Source organism: Sturnus vulgaris, chromosome 6 (assembly GCF_052056855.1).
Source record: "Sturnus vulgaris isolate bStuVul1 chromosome 6, bStuVul1.hap1, whole genome shotgun sequence".
NCBI classification, from domain to species: Eukaryota; Metazoa; Chordata; class Aves; order Passeriformes; family Sturnidae; genus Sturnus; species Sturnus vulgaris.
In genome coordinates, this window is record NC_142248.1 from 12,245,118 (window position 1) to 12,266,830 (window position 21,713).

A 21,713-nucleotide genomic window follows, 5' to 3' on the forward strand; every position below is an offset into this window, starting at 1 on the left:
TGACTCCCTAATTTCATTACCTGCAGTTTCCGCTGTGTGACAGAAGCCTTGGGTGCTAAGGACTCTGCAGCTGTGGGAGTGATTTTCCTTATAAAACCACCATTTTTCCCTCCACTACCAGCCACAAAAGAGGCAAGTAGTTTACGCAGTTCACCTGTACAAGAAGACATGCAAAAGAAATCATCAACTTCATAAACAAGGAGGAAAAAAAAAATCAATATCAAAACTCAAGAAAGAGAATTTCACTTTTCTAGTCCTGTTCCCAGGGCAGACTCAGCTTCTACAAAAGCAGAAGCTTCAGTAAAGCAGAGGGGGCATCCCACACACATAACTGACAGGGCACAACACGGCTCTGGAAAGAGGAAGCTTCTGAAAAGCCCCCTAGCACATGGGACTTGTTCAGAAGGATGAAGGAGCAATTATTTTTATGCATTCCTTTTTAGTGTGGCAAGCAAAAACCCGTAAGGTCTACAAGGACAGCAAGGCAAGCAGTTACACAAAATTCCAAGAGTCAGGAGCAAACACTGGGGGAAAAGCTGGACAGCCTATTCATCCCTAGAAGCTTTTGTGATGCAGGTTTAACATACAGTTTTCCTAACTAAGTTCCAAGAAGAAGAGCACCATCTCCCCCATCTGGGACTCTACTGCCTACAGAATTTTACCACTGGTAGACGGATCCCATGAAAAAGCTATCTCAAACAATAACCTGACAAAACACCGGGGCACAAAAGGATTCTTCTGCTGCGTGGCAGCATAAATATGCTCAAGGACCAAGCCATTCCTGGCAGTACAAACACCTCTGCCTACACCTAGGATGGAAAATTTGTGTTGTTACAATGCTTCCTTACAGCTTGTGAGGGCTGGCCTTCCTTGTCCCTCCAGATTCAAGCTCTGTGGATCAACTATCCTCACTAAGTAACCTCCCTCCCCCAGCTTCACCAGACACTATCCACAGCTGCAGGAGCTTCTGCAATGCAGCTTCTTATCAAGCTGCTTGCATGCACAACTGAGACCTCAAGGAGGAGGAGTAAGAAAGAAGTAAGTGAGAAGGAGTAAGAAAGATCTAAGGACTTACAGTACCAAACAACAAATATAAACAACTGACTAAATAAAAGTAAATACATACTAATATGTTTTATGTATATAGCAAAAGTAAGTAAAATACTCACCAAGATACGGACAGCAGGTATAAAGTAACTGCTGATCCACCAAGGGTACAAAGTCCTGGTGAGAAAATGAAGGAAATGCTGAAAGGATACAGCACAAAAGAAACAGTCTTCAAGTCAATCCCATACATGCAGTCACAGGCAGGTTTCAGGGCTATCTTTCCATGAAAACAATAGCTGGATTCCAAATACACAATAAAATGATGAACTTTGCAGCCCAAGTGTCCAGTCCAGCCCAGTATCACAGAATGAGCTGCTCTTCACTTTATTAGTGTAGCTCAGCCTTTGCCCCTAATCACTATCAAAGCCCAGCTGAAAGCAGGGTTAAAGAAGGGAACTAAGACTCTTGCTACAGCTTCTAGTCATAAGGGAGAAACCTTTCCATGGAGGAAAATAAACGAGGCACATCTGCTGTGCATTACACCTCCACAAGTGCCTTCATCCAGACTCACTGGAGAAACATCACCTCAGTATTGACACAGCACAGGCAGCACCATGGGAGGAACAGCAATTTCAGATCCACCAAGGCAATGGATCTTAGCACTGGAATGCTATATATATCTCCTTGCATGTCTAGGAATTATCTGAAACATCACACATGCCATACCTCATCTCCTTTTCTGCTTGCTCATACTATTTTCAGTTCAGCCTTTATCATGACACTGGAAAACAAGTGAACTCACAAAAAACAACCTTGCTCTTACAGTCCCATCTTTCTATTTCTGTTCATCACTACTTTTGCTTATTTCTAGGAAGAGCTACATTCCATCAGCTCACCTTGCAGGAAAACAGCATCTGATCCTCCAGCATAACTTGGCACCTGTTCTGCAAATTATTGCAGCAGGTGAGATGGCTCCTGCCTGACAGAAAACCCAGAGCTGTAACACAGAGTTCACAACCCGTAACACAGATACAATTGAAGCACTTGGACAAACTGGGCATCACATCCACTGGTCTCCATATGCTCAGAGCAGCTGCCCTGAAGCCAAGCTCCTGATAAAATCTTACAGCTCCTGAGGGAGTGGAAGGTCCATCTTCCCCCACAGATTCAGAAGACTTGCCTCTGCACTAACTCACCAAAGCCTGAGCAGATGTCACAGTATCCATCACAAATCTCTCCTGCCTCTCGTCAGTAGTAAAAAACAACTCCTCAGGGACTGATGGAACCTGAAACAGAAAACCCAGCAGTTGCAACCCAAAAGGCAGCCAGTAACTTCCACCATTTCTGATAACAGGACAGTAAAATCTCACCACCCTGCCACCCATAAAAGAGAACCCCTAGTACTAAGGATCCTCTTGCCCTGAGGAGAACTTACCATAAAATTAAAGACTTATTTTGATCACAGTAACAAAAGCCACACTCCTTACCCACCCCATAACAGCATCTTTCACATTTCCAACAGGCTCCTGCTAAAGTAGCTACCTTGCTTCCAGCTGGAGGCACAAAGAATTTTAAAAGTTCATCACACACCATCCCTCTATCAGACAATAAATGCCCCAGTAATTCAAAGCTGACAGCTAGCACACCATCTTTGTGACAAGAGCTTCCAGTTCTAAAAGGAATCAGCTGTCAATTTTCTTATCTGATTGCAGATTAGTAAGTACAGAATGTGTTTCAGATGCAATTACAATTACTAACAGAAAAAAATGTTTCTTCACACAATTCCACTAAAGGAAAATAATTCTCCACTAAAATACAGTTATTCTTTAAACCTCACACCAGTGTAAAAAACCCACAATAAAACAACAAACTACGGTATTGAATTATTTTAATTAATGTCAGTACTATTTTGTAATGAGTTCTGTGCCCTGCTTTTTCTTCAGAGAAGAGTTACATGCACACAGGAGACTCTACCTGAAAAAGCCAACCCAGAACTGCAAGGATCAGTAGTTTGTTCAGGAAACTCATCTCCTTGTCTTCAGAAAGGACCATTAACCTGTCACACAGCAGAAGCAGCAAGAGAGAGTGTCAGTTTTCAGCAGCTCCATTTTCATTAAGGAAAACATTCCCAAACCATTCACGTACCAATGACACTGCCTATCCCCATGAACACATTCCCTGCATGCCTGCTTAAACAGAGAGTAAGCTCTACTTTTTTGTATGTACCTGTATATAATCCTGTCTTAAGTTTACACTAGGCAAGCCATTCCCTAGAATGTGCTTCAAATTTTCCTCGTGTATATAGGAAAGAAAACTACAAAATTATTTAGGCATTGGAAACCTTGGAGGTCTAAGGTCGAAATTCAAGTTGCAGCTTGAACGTCAATCCCAGCCATAGATGTAGAGTGATCAAGTGAGATTTAAAGATTTTATTTACTTAATAAAATACACATATTTGAATCAAGTATTAATCCCCAAGTTTAGGCTGTGTTCTCTTTGCAGTTTTATGTAAGTTAAAAAGTACATATGATTTGCACCACAAAAAAATAATAATCAAACATTCACTGAAAAGTTCTTTACAGATATAGTTTCCCAGGCTCTTACCTGTATACCTGCAGCAAGAGACCAAACACTTTCCTGTAATAATCAAGGAAAGGAGCAATATGATCCACAAGGGAAAGGTACTCCACAATCCATGGAATAGTGAGGATAGAACGCTGATCCCGAATAGATTGTCTCAGAAGCTTTAATATATCCAGTACAGGCAGGGTCTTAAAGGACAAGAGAAGTTAAACCAGCAGCTTGAAGTTATCTTTCAATACTTATAGAAAAAGAAAAACTTTAATCTATATCCTTACTTTTCTTTCTAGGATTTCATCTTCTGTACTGGTGACTTCTGGCTAATGAAAACACTTCTTCGCCCATGACCAGAGGAAAAACCAAATTACGACTGCAACCAAGGGTCCCACTGGGACTTTCAAAAGCAAGGCTAAAAGCCTGGCTATGTACAAAGTGGAGTTGAGGTCTAATGCTTCCATTCAGTGACACACTGCTGGGAGATGGGGGTAAAACTAACACAACCAGTCCTGGTAGCTGGATTTTATGCTATAAATACAAGTTGTCTTAGCTAGGTGAAAGTTTTGGTATGACAGACTCAGATTAACAGAAATAACAGAGAAGACTGAGCACCTTACCACTGGAGCATTGCTCCCACCTTTAGAGGTTACACAAAGTCTTTTTTCTTTTGTTCCCAACACCAGAATATGCAGCAGGGACACAGAACCATACACCTTCCCAGGAACCACTAGCTCACTTTGAAAGTGCATGACTACCCAAAATCCTGCTTGGGCTAGGAAAAGTGCCTGTCAAGCAAAAGGCAAAGCTCGGTTTCTTACCTGGTTTCTCAGAGCCAATGCAGAATCTTGCAAGTCTCTGGTTGGCTGCTCTGCAGTGCGATAGGGCAGGAAAACAAGAAACCCCAGGAACTTGGCCAGGAGTCGGAGACTCAAGAGGGCCACAGTGAAACGCTTCTTTTCATCCTAAAATGAGGAAAAACAAGCTGAAGCAGTGCTACTCTACACTGGCAAAGCAAATGTCTATGCTAAACTTCCACCCCCTTAATGTAAAAGGGGAGCTTCATCACTGATTTTAATAAAGGTAGGTCACCAAAACACATATTTATCAAGTATTTTAAATTGCTCTGTCTCCATTGCTTCACTACTTCACAAGAAGGAATTATTCAAGAACTTCCTAAAACAAGCAGTTGCTCAATCATATCTTCATGTTAAGAATTTTGGAGTCAATGAGAGGCAGAGCTGATTTCACATTGCCTCCTTTATAGCACTACCACTCTGCAAGCCTCCATGAACCTTTGGCTATTACTTTGCTAATAGACTAGAAGCTGTGACACCTCTGATATGTAGACTTGAGTGAAGAAACACCTGTAACCTATGAACAGGGATGACTACAAATTCAATGTAACTAAAATGTTTCTATATGGAAAAGTAACAAGGGACTTACTGCAATGGGGTGCCACAAATGGACTTGGTTATTTCATTGATCTAAACAGGTTATAACAACCTAAAGAGGAGGCTTCACTTTCACAACTATCGTGCACTCATGACAGTTCCATGAAGCACCCTGAAGCATGCAAGTAAGTGGCAAGGGGCTCGGACAAATAAGCAAATTGCAGAGTTATGACAAAACTAAATGAAGAAGCTCTTGTCCTGTAAATAAAGTGGTGGAAGCTCCAAGCAACTCACTATCAAGCCAGTAATTGTTTGACTACTGGAACAACTCGGAGAAATTCCTGACAGATGTGTTTGCACAAAGCAAGCCTACCTGTTCCTCCATATCTGTTTCCCCATCACTGTGCTCATGCTCCACCAGAGTAAGACCATTCAATTCAAGTATCTTCAGGCACAGACTATCCATCAGGTGCTGATTGAACTGGTAACTTCAGCAAAAGATGATGATGAGTCAGACTGGGCTGAAAACAGCAGTAAAACCTCAACTAACACACTGCAAAATTTTAAGCTCGTTTCATGAGTTGTGACAAGCATCAGCAGACATACAACGTAACAGACTGATAGACAAGGAAGCAAGAGAGAAGACTTTGGGCTGGCTGAACACCTTCATCTCCACTCTTGTACTTTTTCAGAGATGCTACATAACAAGTGCTCAGCATAAGGATAATGAAATTGATCTGCAAAAGGAGAATTCTATACAATTACTGAATTTAAGATTAAAATCTCCCATATATGACAATTCCCCCATGCAGTGAGTTGTAAAAAAAATCATTAAACAAAACCACAAACTTGGCTTCATCCTGTACACCTTGGCTTCATGCACTATCACACAAGAAGCATTTGTCCAGTCATGTGTCCTTGCTAGGTAGCACTGTATACCTTGGCACTAGGAAATACTGACAGCTCCAAGAAAATATTGTGGGTTTATAGAAGAAAAAATCACTACCATATAATCTAGTCCCAATCTTTCTGGATAACTCCCTGCTGCAAGAGAAACATGCTGGTGCTTCCACTGCCCCCACATCTCACAGAGCAAACAGCAAGCACAGGCTGCTCACCTTCCAGCACTGAGGATGAAGTCCCTGAAGAATTGCTGGCACCCTGGGAACGAAGGGGGTGGACAAGGCCCTCTGATGCTCTGAGGAACAACAAATCTTTCCTGCAGCCTCTTCAGACGGCTCAGATTATCAGAACCCAGCATATTAAGGACATCCTGGTCTGGAGTGTCTCCCCAGCTTGCACCACCACCAACAGGACCTTTGCACATCTGTAGCAAACAGAAAGAGTAGCAAGGTGGAATATTTGCAACAAGGCATCATCCACTTCATCTCTCACCCAGCATATTATCCCTTCCTCACAAGACTGCTTTTGGAGTAATCCAAGCATGATCTTTCCTGGTGCCCACATACAGAATAACTCTTCCCCATGCCCAAACATGCTACCCATCTTGGCCATAAACAGCCTAGAGGTCTTGTGAGACAGAATTCCAATCCTACACATCTAACTAGGGCATATCTAGCAGGCTACATGTGGATGTGTGGAGAGAATACCTATCACTCTCATGATCTTCATGAGCCACTCAGTAGGATCTTTAGCTCAGTCTCCAAGGCCCATTGTGCTGCACTATACATTCCCAGAGTGAGTTTTCCTGGAACTTCCAGAGAGTTAAATAAAATTTAAAAATTAATGCCCCACTGCCTCAAACACACAGATACAACTCAAGACTCAAAGAATTACACAACTGCAGAACTGTTTAGAAGGGGCCCCTTGGATCATCTAATCCAATCCTCTTGTTCAGTCAGGGTCAGCCTCCTGACCTGTCAGTGAACACTACTGAGAAAAATCTTGTTCCCTCTTCTTCATTCCCTCCCAGCAGGTACTTATAACAGTGCTAAGACAGCCTGGAGCCTCCCCTTCTCCATGCTGAATACTCCCAGCTCTCAGCTTCTTCTCATACAAAAAATGCTTAATCATTTACGCCTTCATCATTTATGTGGCCCTGAGCTGGTCTTGCTCTAATAAGTTTGTATCTTCCTTTCCTTGTGCTGGTGAGCCCAAGATTGGACATAACACTCCAGACATTACCTAGCAAATACTCAGCAACAGGAAAAGTTGACTGCATGTTCCTACATCTAAGTCATGATAGTTTTAATGAGATCATAATAAAAAGCAACATTCAAGAATGTCTATCAAGTGAACAAGTACTAGGTCTGTTTATTTCAAATAGAGCAGCCTCACTTCCCAAGGGTAGCAAGTGAAGCTTGCTACACTTCTCTACCTCTGAATTATCAGGCCTTGACACAAGTCCTCAGTCTCAGTTCATTTCTGCAAGAGTATCAATACACACAAGATTCTGCAAATCACTTTCCAGACAGACACATTGGATCCATTGCAGACACCCAGTTATCAGTGTAGATCCTTGGCTACCCTTGTGAGATCCTCCAGTCTTCATTAAGAAGGCACAGATACAAAGGAGAAACACAGCACCTAAGTCTAATTAAATGCCATTGATGCAACAAAGTTAATGTTACCTCTTTCCCCACATTTGCCGTGAACACACCCCTACAATCAGACACGAGGCTGATGCAAACTCAGACGTGACACTAGAGGAATTTACAATGTTCCAACAGCTTGCAACTTTCTGGCAATGTGTGTGGCCTAACACTGAAGGTAATGTTTTGTGGCTGTTTTGGTCTCCAAAAGAAGCCCACCAGTAAGCCAGGCATTTACAGAGAATACAGTGAATCTACTCCTTCTTCATTTCTTTATTTACAATGAAGGCAGATGATGCTTGAAATTGGCCAAACCCCTCTCGTCTAAATTACTCCAGCAATACTGTACCAAAATCAGCCTGTTGAGTGCTACACAGAAGAAACCAGAGATTTTTTGCACTCATGCTGCTAAACAAACATAACTGGGAACCTCTGCATTTAACAAACACCAAAATACATCCCTAAAATTTCCAGAAACTATAACGGTTCTAAAATTAGGTCAAAGTAAATAGCCATGAAGAATGAATGCTTACAGCTCATGACGTTCTCAGTGTGCCTTATTTCTGATTTAAAGAGATCTCATTGGTAATTTATCTGATTATTTCTGAAGAAGCAAAGAAATTCCCATCCTGAAAACCTGTCTCTCCCCAAAAAAGTTTCAACAGAAAAATCTCAAAGAAGCTTAAAGACATGGCTCGTTTCTCAGGCCAAGGAAAGACCAAACCAGCTTTGATGTATACAGTCATTAAACAACCCAAGCCATTTACCTGGATAAGCTGTTTCTGAAAGAGCCTGGCAAAACGGCTGTGGTTGCAGGTTGCAGATAGGTGAGCCATCATGGCCCTGTGAAGGAAAACATTATCAAATTCTGACTGGAACTTTGTGGTGCAAAAAACAGTTTTCTAACCTCAAACAATACCAAAAGTATAAAACCCATACTTTTAAGAAAGCAATCTCCAAAGGCCATTGAAAAAAAGCAGTATCTTTATAACCCAGTTTCCCGAGCACTGTGCCCCACCTGCTGCTGACATGGAAACAAAAATTCTCCCTGAGCACCTGCAGAGTAAACACAGCTCCAGAGATAAAAAGAATCTCTTCCTTTCCTTCAATAATGTCGTTATTTAGAAAAAAGAAGAAACTCATTCAGCTCCCACTCTTCCCTGCCCAGAACAGTAAGTTGAGAGTTCACACATATGGAAGGAAGGAAACAGCAATATTGCTACTTCTGATACCCCAAAATTTCTCAGCTTAAGCCTCAGCCTTGTTTTGCTCTTGTGGTGAAAAGCCACCTACATGCATGTTACTTGAGTAGGCTGGTGGTTGAGACTAACACAGAAACCCACAAGGCAACTGCTTTCAATGCTATAATAGTTTCTTTTTATATACTGCATTTTGATAAAGCAATAAATGAATAAAACAGTCTGCTTTCCACAGACAGAGACACAGCTGTCTTGTTTTCAGAGCCAATGCAGTAGGCCCCCTGAAATAATTAGAAGAGGTAACAGCTTCTGAACACATCACACACTTCTCCTCACTTGAGAGGAGTCAGACATGGGAAACATGACACACACACACGAGTGTATACAACAACAGTGTTCAGACAACAATACACTGGTTTTCAGAGTAGCTCTTTCTGTGATTTTTGAAAGGGAAAAAGCAACATCAAGACTGATCAAATCAGGCCCTTGCCACTTATGGCTTGTTTCTCTAAGACAACAGTTGGTACTTTTAAATTCAGAAGCAAGTGTACATGGGCAGTCTCCTCCAAGCAGCACACAGCCCCCCTACAGATCAGTGAAAAAGACCAGGCAGAACATGGAACTAAGGACCAGCAAATCAGCAATGTCAAAGAGCTAGCTGAAGTTGCATAAGAATCCTACCTGATCTTGTTGCCCAGAACCCTTTCAAAGTCCCAGCCAGTTTTCTCATGGTTATCCTCCCATTCACGCAGAAGTTCATAAAATATATCCCTGTGAATCAAGATATTTAAGGGAATTAATTCCTACTCTTCAAAATTTGAAGCAACAACTGAATATTAATTGCTCCAAAGCTCCCCAGCAAGAATCTACCTCAGATTAAATAACTCCAGCCTCCAAGCATTCAGATACCTTTGAAAAACTTATAAATGTTAGCAGTACTTCAGTGAGTTTCCATTTTCCATGTCTTTGACAGCAAATGCTTAAGCTTGTTATGCCCAGTCTATGACAGAATGACCAAAACAGCCATTACCAGTTAGACACAGTGAAGACTGAGAGGCAGGAAAGAATAAGCCACATGAAGTAATACCTATGAGAAAAAGAAAAGGACCAAGACAACTCATCATTCTGCCCTCACCCTGTGGCTGCAAGCATGGAGGGAGGCAGCAGGAAGAATAAAAGCATACCAGATTTATATGCAGAAGCAATCCAGTAGGGTGATGACACACTGTACTGGCATTATCAGAAGTCTCATTAACTCCTGAAGAATTAGGCTGCTCTTCTCTAAAGACATTAACGATTTAGCTCCTGCAGTCAATATGGACAAAGACTTTTTTTGCTTAATTAGAGCAAAAAATTTCAAGATATTTTTTTCTACAGTATGTAACATACATGAGACATAATTAATATCCTTTGTTCACAATCATGCAAAGGTTATACCCTGTGAGCATCCAGGAAAAATAGAAGAAACTTACCTTTGTTTCTTAAATATGTGAAATGCTCTGTCACTGGGGAAGTTGGAGCGATTATCAGTTTCTGGCTGAAAAGAAACAGACTGTACAGAGCATGGCAGCAGGAGAGACACCTGTTGAAAATATAAAGGCAGTCATTAAGATAATCGAAGTCTCTAAACAATCTGAGACCCAGAAAAAAGCAGGGAAAAGGCATGAGGAGGAAACAAGTGTCACTAGCCTAGTTGGTCAGATATGCTACTTCCCAACTGCTAATTACTAGCAAACAACAACAGTTTTACAATCTACATTAGGGGACAGAGGCAGACTCACTCAACATTAGGAGAGAAATTATCTGGTCTCCTTAAATCTCTGCTGAACAGATTGCAACCAGTATTGACACAGTGTGGAAAGACCCATAAACAGTTGAGGCATACCTTCAATACAGGGCTTGAGAAAATTCAGGATCCTGGCTGGCAATTTCTGTTACCTTACTCTTTCTCCAATTAAAAATCCTGTTCTTCAAGTAACAAGATCTTAATTTACAACTTTAACAACTTTAAAGCTCAGCTTTAAAGCTGACGTGTCCCAGTCTCAGTACACTCTCTTTTCTTTGCTAAGAGTAATTTCCATTTTTAAAAGATGGATGAAATGAGATACAAAATACATTTTTACCATCCAATTCCTACCAACCAAACTGGATCCCTAACCTAGTTGATCACACGAGGTAACCATTTTTCCCAGTCTGGATTGTCTCCCGTGAAATGTTTGCCTAAAAGGAGTCCATATCTACAAAAGAAATCCACATCTTTGAAACTACCTTCTGATATTGCACCTAACTAATTATTCTCCTGGGATCCATGTTAATTAGGTGAGAATTTCAAAAGCAAAACTTGACCCTATCAAAGTCTCTGGCTGAGGTGAGGGCCTGGAGCACAACACAAGGCTAGCCAGCAGTGATTCACAGCTAACAATCACTGGACCCAGCAACTCACCCACCCACTGACAAGGAAAAAAAATAGCTTTTAGACAGTTTCTAAAGACAACACAACAACATGAAGTACAAGGAATGAGATTTAACATCAAAACCATTGCAAATAAAAGAACAGCAACACAAAGGTTTAAAGCAATGTCACTTTGGGTCTGCCCATTTTTACCTTGGCTGTGCTGCTTTCATAAGCCTGTCTGAGCCTCCTGTGCAAGGTGGGAGAAAACGATGCAATCCGTTCATTTTCAGCCAAAAGCTTCAGCATCCCCTTTTCTAAATGGGAAATAATTCTGCCAAGATAATAGGGATACAACTCAGAGAGACAGACAGACATAAACAACACATGATCCGTTCTAAAGAAATGCTTATGCTTCCATTTTATGATGCTGCCAAGTAAAGAGTTCTAAACAACATGGACCCAGCAGGAAATCCCACTGGTATCTGTATTTGTTTTCATTCTCATCTCATGACTTTCCTGTTCTTGCACAATTACAACAAAGTTCAGTGGACAGATCAGTGCAAGGAAACCCACAGACATTCAAATCCAGGTCAAGTTCTATGTTTTAAAGAAAATTAAAGAAAATTGTGCCTGTAACTGGTAAAGTTCTAAAACCCAAGACTTGCTTAATCCCACACACAACTGCAGATGAAAAAAGAATTCAACTCACTCATATTGATAATCCAAGACTCGAACAGCAAAATAAACACAGTTGTGCACACTTTCAAAATGCTGTCTCCCTGACACATCTAAGGGGAAAAAAGAAACATGAGACAACAGTACCTTTTACCATTTATAAACTAAAGGACCAACAATTAGCTTAAAAGGAAAGCAGGAACTGACATATCCAAAAATAATCTTCCACACTCCTATTAAATTTTCAGAAGTTCCCATTCCCTATCCTTCCTGTACTAAAGGCAATTGAATTGTTTAATGCTTATGGGAAAGAAAATACTATTTCTCAGTGTTCTGAACAACAGTAAGCAGATATAGGACAAGAAAAGCAGACAACTACAATCAATCATAAAATGGTGCTCCCAAAGCTGAAGATTTAATGCTCCTAATCTCAGCCCAAAGAATCAATGAGTAGCAAAACAAAGGTCAATCAAATTGAGGCATGTGGGATGGAGGAGCATGTGGTGGGTCTCATTCTAAAGCCACTCTTTTGGTTGTAACATCCATATCAAAGTACTAATTGCATCAAGCTTAAGGCTGAATTTGTCAAAAACCAAATGCAACTGGATCAGTCGCAACCAAACATGGCTGGATCCTGTGCACTCAGATCCAAACCTGAAGCTTAATAAACACACAGCAGGTCAACAGCACATTTGAGTTGCAGGATCAATGGAGAAGCAACTCAAGCACATCTGTCCTTCTCTCTAAAAGTCAAGTGTTAGGAAGTAGTTACAGCAAATCTTGCACAATAGCAGATAACAAGATTTAAACAATATCTAACCACCCCAGTATATCCTACTGTAGGAGCACATCCCATACATGCATGGCTTCTGTCAGCATCTCAGACGAGTCCCACAGTGGTAATAATGCATTTTTATGTAATTTAAGAATACCTGTCCAAGCTACTCTAGAACACCTTCTCATTCTAAGGAAGCAACATTCTTTCCTTTCATTACTACTGCTTACCTCGATCTCTTTCACTGATTTCAGGGTCACTATCCCCATCTTCTGCAGCAGAAGTGCCTTTAGATGTCAACAGTTGCAGAACAAAAAACAGTTCCAGAAAAATATTTGGTACCAGGTTTTCTGGGAAAGAGTAATTGAGATGTTAAAGGTAGATTATTCAATACTGTCCTGCTTTAATGCACACAGGTAAAAAGATAGATTCCTGTTCTGTGGTAGTCAGCAAAGAACTCTCTCTCCCCACAACACAATCACAGTCTAGATTAGCACGGGAAAGCTGTTGTTAGGGAATAGCCTGGTTTCAGATGGGACATACAACTTCAGTCTGCTGCAGCTCAGAGTACTGCAGCTGCCTCACCTCCTTCCCTAAACTTTCACCAAGTATTCATTTATTTTAATAACTGTGTTGGCGTAGTTTATTTTTCCAGATGTCATTTGTCCGTACACTATAACTATCCCACAGCTCCCCCTTCCCATCTACCTCCCTCTCACAACACACACACAAGTTCAAAGCTCAAAGAAAGGTCAGTCTCACATCTTCTGTGTCCTCACCTGCTATACACGAGGAATAGAGCTGTGCCAGACACTCCAACTGTTTCTTGCAGGAAACCTTAGCAGGATTTGCACAGGTCACCAGATGGCTTTCAGCAGGAAGGCTAGCACTGCGAGTGTAGCTAGGCTTAGCTGGAGTACCAGGATCAAAAGATATCCCTGCAGGAGAAGATGCCTGGTGCAGCAATTTGCATCTGAAATTCAAGAGCAGCAACACACCCATGTGACTGAGGATGATCTACAGCAGCCATGCAGCCAGAAGAGCTCTTTTCTTCCAGTGCAGCATGAAGGAAATCCTGTAATAACTAAACCGTGTCATTTACACTGACTAAAGCAGCTTTTATCATGATAGTAATTTAAGTCATCTTTCACTTACTGAGAATAGATCTTGGGGTTAGCAACCAAAATACTCTAAAGAATCCCATTCAAATTCCAACTCTGTAAAAATAGTGCAGCACTTTGACCAAGTTAACCAACTAATCTATCTTACTGCTTCTCTCATCTGAACTGGCATTTGGTAAGGACGGGGAATCTGTTCGAGACCAGGTCCTAAAAATCTTCTTTGCATGTACAATTTCTGACAGCTAGGCATTTTAGAAAGTCTATGTAAATAAGGTGCACATCCATCCCTTTGGTATAGATGTGAAGTAATGACACTGAGAAGACCCAATACCACTTAAGTGGAAAGGCAATGCAACAGTTGATCAAATCCTGTACTGGCAAGTTAAACAACTGAAGGAACAACGTGGCAATGGATTTGAATAGTTTAGGCCATAGTTTATAGCAGGTGCACCAGCCGAGCCACTTTTAGCTGGTTTTCTGCTGTTTTATCAAACACTCTGGAATTTGTCAAGGCTACTGAAACATAAATTGTGCTAAGCTGGGAGTGAAGAAGCCAAAAAACAGAATACCAAGATTAGAAGAACCAAGATAGAGGAGAGTGGTAAAGCACTGGACTGTAACCAATCCATTTCCTGCAAGGTGCGTGCAGAGCGCGTGGACAAGAGAGAGGCACCAATAAAATAATGTGTGATCACGTGGACAGCAGTTTCAGAATAGATAAGCAGAGCATAAGGTAAACAATAAACCAGCTTCTGCATAATCACACCAGTTAGCTGCTCAGAAGTCCTGAGCTCCTGCAGAACAAACTGCTTTGACTGCTGGATTCTAAATCAACGATGATCACTCGGTTAAACAGTCAGACATTTGTACAAAACTGTATCTGGAGAGGTCATCCAAAATGCAACACCAGAGTGGCATACATACACACATGAGAAACAGGACAAAAGGCAGTAACTGCAATATCAAATGACAGTCAAAGATTTCAATGGAACATTTACACTTGGAACATCACACTACATCTTGCCACACCATCTCAAAAGTGAAAGATTTAAGCCGCTTTAAGGGCTCTGGAAGTCAGAAACATTTTTAGCTGCAGCTAAGAACTTTTTCTATTGGCCTATTTCTGCTGTGATGAAGAACAATTGGTCCCAAAATGGAAGTAGAAAGATTACCAACAGCTTCCTTGCAATGAACGTAACCAACCAACTGAAGAAAATTATTCATTAAGTACTTTGTGATCCCACCCAAAGGATAAGCCCACCATTATGTACTTTGTGACCTTACCCAAGGCAAGGTTGCAATAATGCAGTTAGACTCTGCTTCACTTCTGCCTCAGTGTTGTCATCTACCTCAGGATGAAATTCACCTTTTGCCCTTGCTCAGAGGGACCCAGCTGGCTGAACGCTGCCTTACTTCTGTACCTCACATCACCACCACTGCTGAGGGCACAACAGCAGCTCCCAGCTTTCAAGTATGATGGGTCAGCTGAGAATATCACTTCATGGGCAAGATCCAGCCCACCACACACTGCCATTTCACTGACCTCAGCTGATACACACTATTGGGCCATTTCAGGTAGAATTCAGACTAGAATAGGTGCTAGACTAAAGTGCAGAGAAGCAAGTTTAAATCCTGAGGAGTTCTGCTGCAGGTTCAGTACAAGCAGTCATTCATTAGACTCTACTGTATGTGTTTCAGTCAGTTCTGGTCCCACTGAACTGTAAAACTTAGCAGGAAAAGAATTACATCCATGTGTCCTGAGGAGTTTCCCCAAGAACAAAACCTACAAAGAACAGCAACACTTCTGTCAGCAATTAGAAACAATAAACAACAGTGCAAACTACTGCACTTTGATTTCTAAGTATCAATCTTCACAGAGTAACAGTGATACCATTTTACAAGCAATGAAAGTCACACACTAACCAAACAGCAGAGACAGAACTAGAAGCTAGAATTCACCTCATCCGACAGCAATTTTCAACGGAAAACTGCAGTAGTAATCCTTAAAACAGATTCTCAAGTGCCCATGTCCTGTTTTCTCTGACTGCAAGCTTCATTAACACTTTCTACACATTTACATCACTAACTCATTTTCTCCAAACCAATGTGCCTTGGGGCAACCTTCAAACACAGTCTAATTACACCCAGTTGCTTCACCTGTGCAATCTAAGGAAAGACGCACAGGAGACAGCCACACACACAAGTCCATAAAGAGGAAATCTCATAAAAGCAATGAGGACTGACTACACTTTTGAAGTGAGGGTCATTGTTCCAGAGTCAGCACACCTCTAAAATGACAAACATGAGCTAGGTGCATTAATATCGTAGTCCGACACCACAGACACCCTTGGCTTTAGGGAAATTATACTTTAGGTCACCAATATCTGTTTTGGATATTCTTCTGTCATTTTCACTTTGTCCTGATCATGCCCTTTCCTACCTACTGCAAAAATTAACCCCGTCCTGGCCAGAACCAGGACACAAGGGAATTAAGAATCACCCCCCCCTGCTCAGACTGTACCGTTCTTTCTTCAGCATCTCCCTCTCCTCTTGAAGGCTGTTGCTTATCACAGATGAGAGGTTTCCTTCCTGGACAGCAGTAAAGGCCTCAGGGCTTGACCCAGCTGACCAGTGAGCAGCTGGGCAGCGGCTGACGGGTGTAGAAGTGAAACAGGTCTTTGGTTTTGAGAGGGGCCGCTCAGCACTCACAGGGGTTGGGTTGATTCGCCTCGATGGTTTGCTTTTGCTGAAAAAAAGAGAAGCAATTCCACTAAAATCAAGCTAAACAACAACAAAATATTTAGGTCTCAAGATATATGTGCAAACAACTCTTCAAGAGGAACCTAATGCTAAAACAAAATGGGTATCGAGTTGGGATACTGAATTTCTAAACTGTACCTACAGTTATCAATTTTATTCTGCCACTGAAAAAAAAAGTAATGGAGTTATAGCCTGCTAAAACCAACCTGCTGAACTGGCAGCAAAATTAATTCTCAAATATCAAGCCATTTAACAGATAATACAGTGCCACACAACCCTTCCAAATGTTTCTAATTTGATAGGACAGGATATGCCACATTTTAATAAGAAACTGCTGGTGAATTCATTTCTAATATGACCACGAGAAAAAAAACAAAAAAACAAAACCAGAATCAACCAAGTTGCCATTGTCTATCAGTGAGAGTCCAGGTTTCCAAGTTACATTAAGTAACAGGGAAACCCATCCTTCCTGCATGAAATACTTGGATTGGTCCTTCAGGAAGAGATTTGGTAAAGTAGCAAAAAACACTAAAAAAATGGAAATGGCTACAGAAACATAAAACACCATGGAAATCCTGTTTGCTACATATTAACTGCTAAGGTGTTCTCAAAATCGCTGTAACATTGATTTCCAAAGACTTGTGACCTCTTTCCTCCTACTTTTTCGTAGTTGAGCATTAGTGCAATTGAGGAAGAGAGACTTGCTGCCTGTGCTGGAAACATACCTGATCTCCCTTGGTCAAAGCATCATCTAGAGCATCACCCCAGACCCTGCATTTGGATTTGCTGTACAGACTCACATATTTTATAATTTTCAGCTGGAATTTTGCACGTCCAACTAGAAAGTCCCAATTTCAGAGACCAATGACTGACACATGGAGCAAACAGGCTGACACACAGACTTTATATTTGGTAAGGAGGATTTTAAGGAGTAAAAGAGAAAGAATAAAGGACTGAGGCAACCACAGCCCAAACAGCTGTCCAGAAGCTTAGCCAAAGTCACCAAGGAGACCAGAGATTGCTGCAGACGAAGGAGAATACAGCCTGTTATTTTGTCCACAATTGCACAGCACAAACAAAGCTGCACACTAACATCTGCTACCAGAAGCCACAGAAAGTCAATCCAAAAGCTTTTTTTGCTAGCATCAGTACAGCTGAAGAGCCTTTCAGGACAGCTCTTCCTTACTGACTGATATTCTGTTAAATGAGAAACGTGAAGAGCCAAGGTAACACTGACTCGTTAGAACATGCAAGGACAAAGCTGTGCTCAGCTTTGTATCAGCTGGGCTGTGCACTGGAGAGCTGCAGGCAGCACCACCAGTGAGAGGCTAAAGTGGTGTCTTGGGTGAGTCCATGGAGGGGAAACCTGGCTCCCTGTCAAAGCCATATTCCCCTCCCCGCATGGTGACCAGAACAAAGCAGCTCTGACCACGCTGCCCAGAAGCCAGGTATTGTGTGTTACAGCCTCTTCTGCATCTGGACATGCACAACAGCTGGCCAAGGAGCTGCAACCTGCAGCACAATGCCAGTGAGACAGCGAGGCAGACTCGCTCTTACTTCGTCCAGCCAGAGGCAGCAGCCATGGGCGGAAACTCCTCCAAGTTGTTAAGGTTTAGCTGGCTGGGTGGGGATCTGGCAGAAACAAGAGGTGCTTCACTCCACTTCCTTCTCCCTCCACTCCACGATCCAGTGTCACTCTTCCCATCCTCCTCTTCAGCAAGGGAGTGCCCCAGCTCACGAGCTGCCTGCCGGCCAGAGGCACCGACCGAGCTGCTGCCTCTCCTCCGGCCCCGTCTCACGGGCACGGCTTCAGGCGTGGCCGTGAGGAAACTCCCCAGGCTGGCCTTCTGCAAGGACTTCTTCTCACCATGGTGGAGCACAGGGCTGTGCCCGAAGCTCGGGCTGCTGCTGGACACCACGCTGGGGAAATCGCCACAAGGGCTGGACAGGTTCGACCCAGAAAAGGAAGAGGAACCACTGGATGCTGCAGCAGGAGAAAAGCTGGTATCTGTGGAGCAGGTGGTCACTGAAGTCCTTTGAGAAAAGAGCTGCACTCGGCTGCTGGTAGCATGGCCTGTCCTCCTTTCTGATCCTGTCCTTTGGCTCCCATGGGCCTTGGAATTAGGAGTCTTAGCGGGAGTAGAGGGTCCATTAGTCAGGATCTGGCTGGTCTGCTCCCTTAAAAAATTTAGCAGAAAAGGCACAAAATCCTTCTGAAGCGAGGTAAGAGATGCCAGCTTGTCATGGATGTGGTTCTCCTACAAGAGAAGTAGACAACAAATTAATATAAAGATGCTAACTGATTCTTTCTGTCCAAATATCTAGATAGATTTAAGTAGCAACTATGGGATTTCAATACAAAATAAAAACCAACATGACTTGTCAAAGTAGGTCACTGAAATTCAAGCAACCATAGTGCTGATCACAGACCTGAAAATCAGCCTACACACAAGCCATTTTGGCACAAGTTTTCAGATGGAGTCATTCACTTTGGTCTCTGACTGGAAAACAGTGGAACTGTCCCATGGAAACATCGGTTATACTCATGGAAGCTATGGCCGGGAGGACTTGGAGCAACTGACACCCCTAAGTTTAACATTTTGAAAACATCAATACTGAAAGCATCTAATTCTAACAGAAAAATCTAAAATTGCAAGGTCTCTGTGCCCTAATTTTCTGTGAATGCCACCTGCTCCCACAGAGGGGTGCTATAACAACAACCATTGAAGTACTCAGAGTCCTGCAGCGCCAAATACAAGACCAAAACTGCTCTTCCATTTCAATGAAATAATTTTGCTCAAGGCCTCACAGAGGTCTAAACAGAGCCTGTGCAACTTTAAGGTACATGAAGTTTATACTTGAGAAACTTAAACAAAAACCCCACCACTGACTCAACACACTTGACATGTAAACAAGTGGTGGTGATCTTACAAGGGTAAATTTAGACAAAAAAGTCTTCATGTTACTTGCACAGTTTGAAGTTTTGTACCCTGGGTAAAAATTCTTTTGTTCCTAACAATGCACCATGTTTCTGTTTCCTCTCAATGGGATTCAGCAACATTTGCAAAAACAGAAGTTCTCAAAGGCAGAAACTTTTCCCTTACTAATACTGAAAGCACTGCATACATACTCCAGTAAAGTTATATTCACAAACCTATTGAATGAACAGTCAAGAAAGCAAACACTATTTCTGAAGGTGGTTTCTGCATGACAGAAAGCAGCGAAAGCATACCAGTAACTGGACTCACACAATCCTCAACACCAATACTAAAACTCATGTTTGAAAGAGTGGGACCAATTCAGCTCCTTGGGAGAAGTGTGAGATTCTGACACAGCGTGGATAACAAGCTAAGCAGCCAACAATCAGTGAAAAAGCACAGGTCAGAATACAACCCCCGTGAGGTGTCAGAAGACCATCTCCAGCCCAAAACTGCCATGAGAGCTAGAGCAAGACATAGCCTAGCATTTCCTTCCCCTGGAATTAGAATAGGGGCATAAAGATGATTACAGTCTATGGTATGCATAAGGTTGGGTAGTTTCTCTAACTTTTCAGAGCACAACCTGTTTTCACTCATTTTTCTCTGTACAAGTTAACTGAGGTTTGGTTCCACCAAAACTGAGTAACAGCAACCTGTTAACATCTGCCAGCTGCAAACCTCCCACTTGCTTTCTCATGCTGAAGCAACTGCACTGCTCCCAACAGCAAAAGGCAGCAAGAAATATCCTTGCAAGGGCAAACTTTTTGACTTCCTCACCCACACAGTGCTAGCTGAGCTGCCAGCACCTCTAACCCTAACCCTAATGTCCGCAGGTCTGCTTCTGCAACTCACAGCTGAAGAAATACCACACAATATTAAAGTGCTGGTCTATTCTTCCCACCCGTTTCGGACGACGGCAGTACCCGACTAACTCATGTGTGTGACACCACTGAGTTTCGATTTTAACACTATGCGAGGGGCTAAGGTAGAAAATGCTTTAAATACCAATTGTTTCTCTGTGTGAAATATAAGCACTCCTAGTCCATCTACAGTTACAAATGTTTTTATTTCCAGAGGAACCCGAATCGTTAGTTACAAAACTCAGCCAAGACGCACTCTCTCGCAGCCCGCAAAGATCCTCCTCAGGGTCCAGGCGGGACGAGCATCCAGCCGGGTGCCGCGCTGGCGCCTGCAGAGATCCCCACCGAGCCCCGGGCGCTGACAGCCTCGTCCTTCTCTCACCGCTACCTTCCGCTATAAAGCCGCAGGAAGCGCCAGCCCTGCTGTCACCGCGGTCCCCGGACACCGGCTGTGCCCTGCGCTGGCACAGGGCAGCGCTGGCACACGGCAGCCCGGGCTCCCGGCGCTTCCCGCGCCCGCGGGGCCCCCCCGCTCCCGCCCCGGAGCCGCGCGGCGCCACCGCCCGCGGGAGACGGCCCGGCGCCGGCCGCAAGGAGCTCCGGCGGGCTCAGCCCGCGCATTCCGGCGGGTTTCGCACGCCCGCCGGGCAGATCCCGGCACGGCTCCCGGCACGGCTCCCCGCCGGCGGCCTCGCCTTTCCCGCCGCCGTGCCCGGAGCCCGCCCGCGCCGGGGGCGGTGCCGCCGGCTGTTCGATGGGAGCTCGGCCCCAGCCGCGGCCGCGCACGGCACCTGACGGGGCCTTGGGCTGACCCACGAGGGCTTCGCCGCTCACAGCAGCGCGGGGCGGGCGAACTTTCCCGCACGGCCCCGGCCCGCGGCAGCGGAGGGCGCTGGGGGAGTGGCGCGGTAGCGGGCCCGGCCCCGCCGGAGCCGGGGCGCTGCGGGCGGACCTAGCGCGCGTTACCTCAGCCGGGCGGTGGCCGGGGCCGTGCCGGAGCCACCGCACCACGGCGCTGACCGGCACCTCCTCCTGCAGCAGCAGCTCCAAAACCGCCGCCATTCCCGGCCCCGCTCCCGCCGAGCACGCGCACAACCCGCGCCGGGGGCGGGCCCGGCGTGTCCCCCCTTCCCGCGGGGGCGGCGCCGAGCGGGGATTCCCGCCGGGGAGGCGGGCGGGGGCCGCGCCCCCTCCCCATGTCAACACGCGGGGCACGGGGCGCCTGCGCCGGTCCGTGCGCGTCTTTTCCTCTCATGCGCGGTATTTCCTTCCCCAGCAGGGCTCGGGGCCCGGCCTAGCGGCGGCGGCAGCCGCGGGCCGGGGCGCAGGGAAGGGCAGCGGCGTCCCCTCCCTCCTCGCGGCTCCTCGCCCGCCCGCCCGCCG

General features: G+C 44.1%; 1 protein-coding gene across 1 annotated transcript in view; it reads right to left on the reverse strand.

The window, feature by feature from the left end:
- Positions 1-21,393, reverse strand: part of CDAN1 (codanin 1) — a 32,262-nt gene extending 10,869 nt beyond the window's left edge. Inside the window, exons 1-18 of the mRNA XM_014869293.2 lie at positions 21,297-21,393; positions 18,050-18,750; positions 16,254-16,478; positions 13,391-13,584; positions 12,842-12,961; positions 11,871-11,949; positions 11,372-11,492; positions 10,239-10,348; positions 9,448-9,537; positions 8,335-8,410; positions 6,134-6,342; positions 5,389-5,503; positions 4,443-4,586; positions 3,652-3,818; positions 3,022-3,103; positions 2,244-2,333; positions 1,170-1,224; positions 21-154 (exon numbers count right to left, since the gene is read on the reverse strand). Coding sequence (XP_014724779.1) covers positions 21-154; positions 1,170-1,224; positions 2,244-2,333; positions 3,022-3,103; positions 3,652-3,818; positions 4,443-4,586; positions 5,389-5,503; positions 6,134-6,342; positions 8,335-8,410; positions 9,448-9,537; positions 10,239-10,348; positions 11,372-11,492; positions 11,871-11,949; positions 12,842-12,961; positions 13,391-13,584; positions 16,254-16,478; positions 18,050-18,750; positions 21,297-21,392 — 2,808 coding nt within the window. The 5' untranslated portion in view covers position 21,393. The remainder of the gene's footprint in view (positions 1-20; positions 155-1,169; positions 1,225-2,243; positions 2,334-3,021; positions 3,104-3,651; positions 3,819-4,442; positions 4,587-5,388; positions 5,504-6,133; positions 6,343-8,334; positions 8,411-9,447; positions 9,538-10,238; positions 10,349-11,371; positions 11,493-11,870; positions 11,950-12,841; positions 12,962-13,390; positions 13,585-16,253; positions 16,479-18,049; positions 18,751-21,296) is intronic.
- Positions 21,394-21,713: the final 320 nt, after the last annotated feature.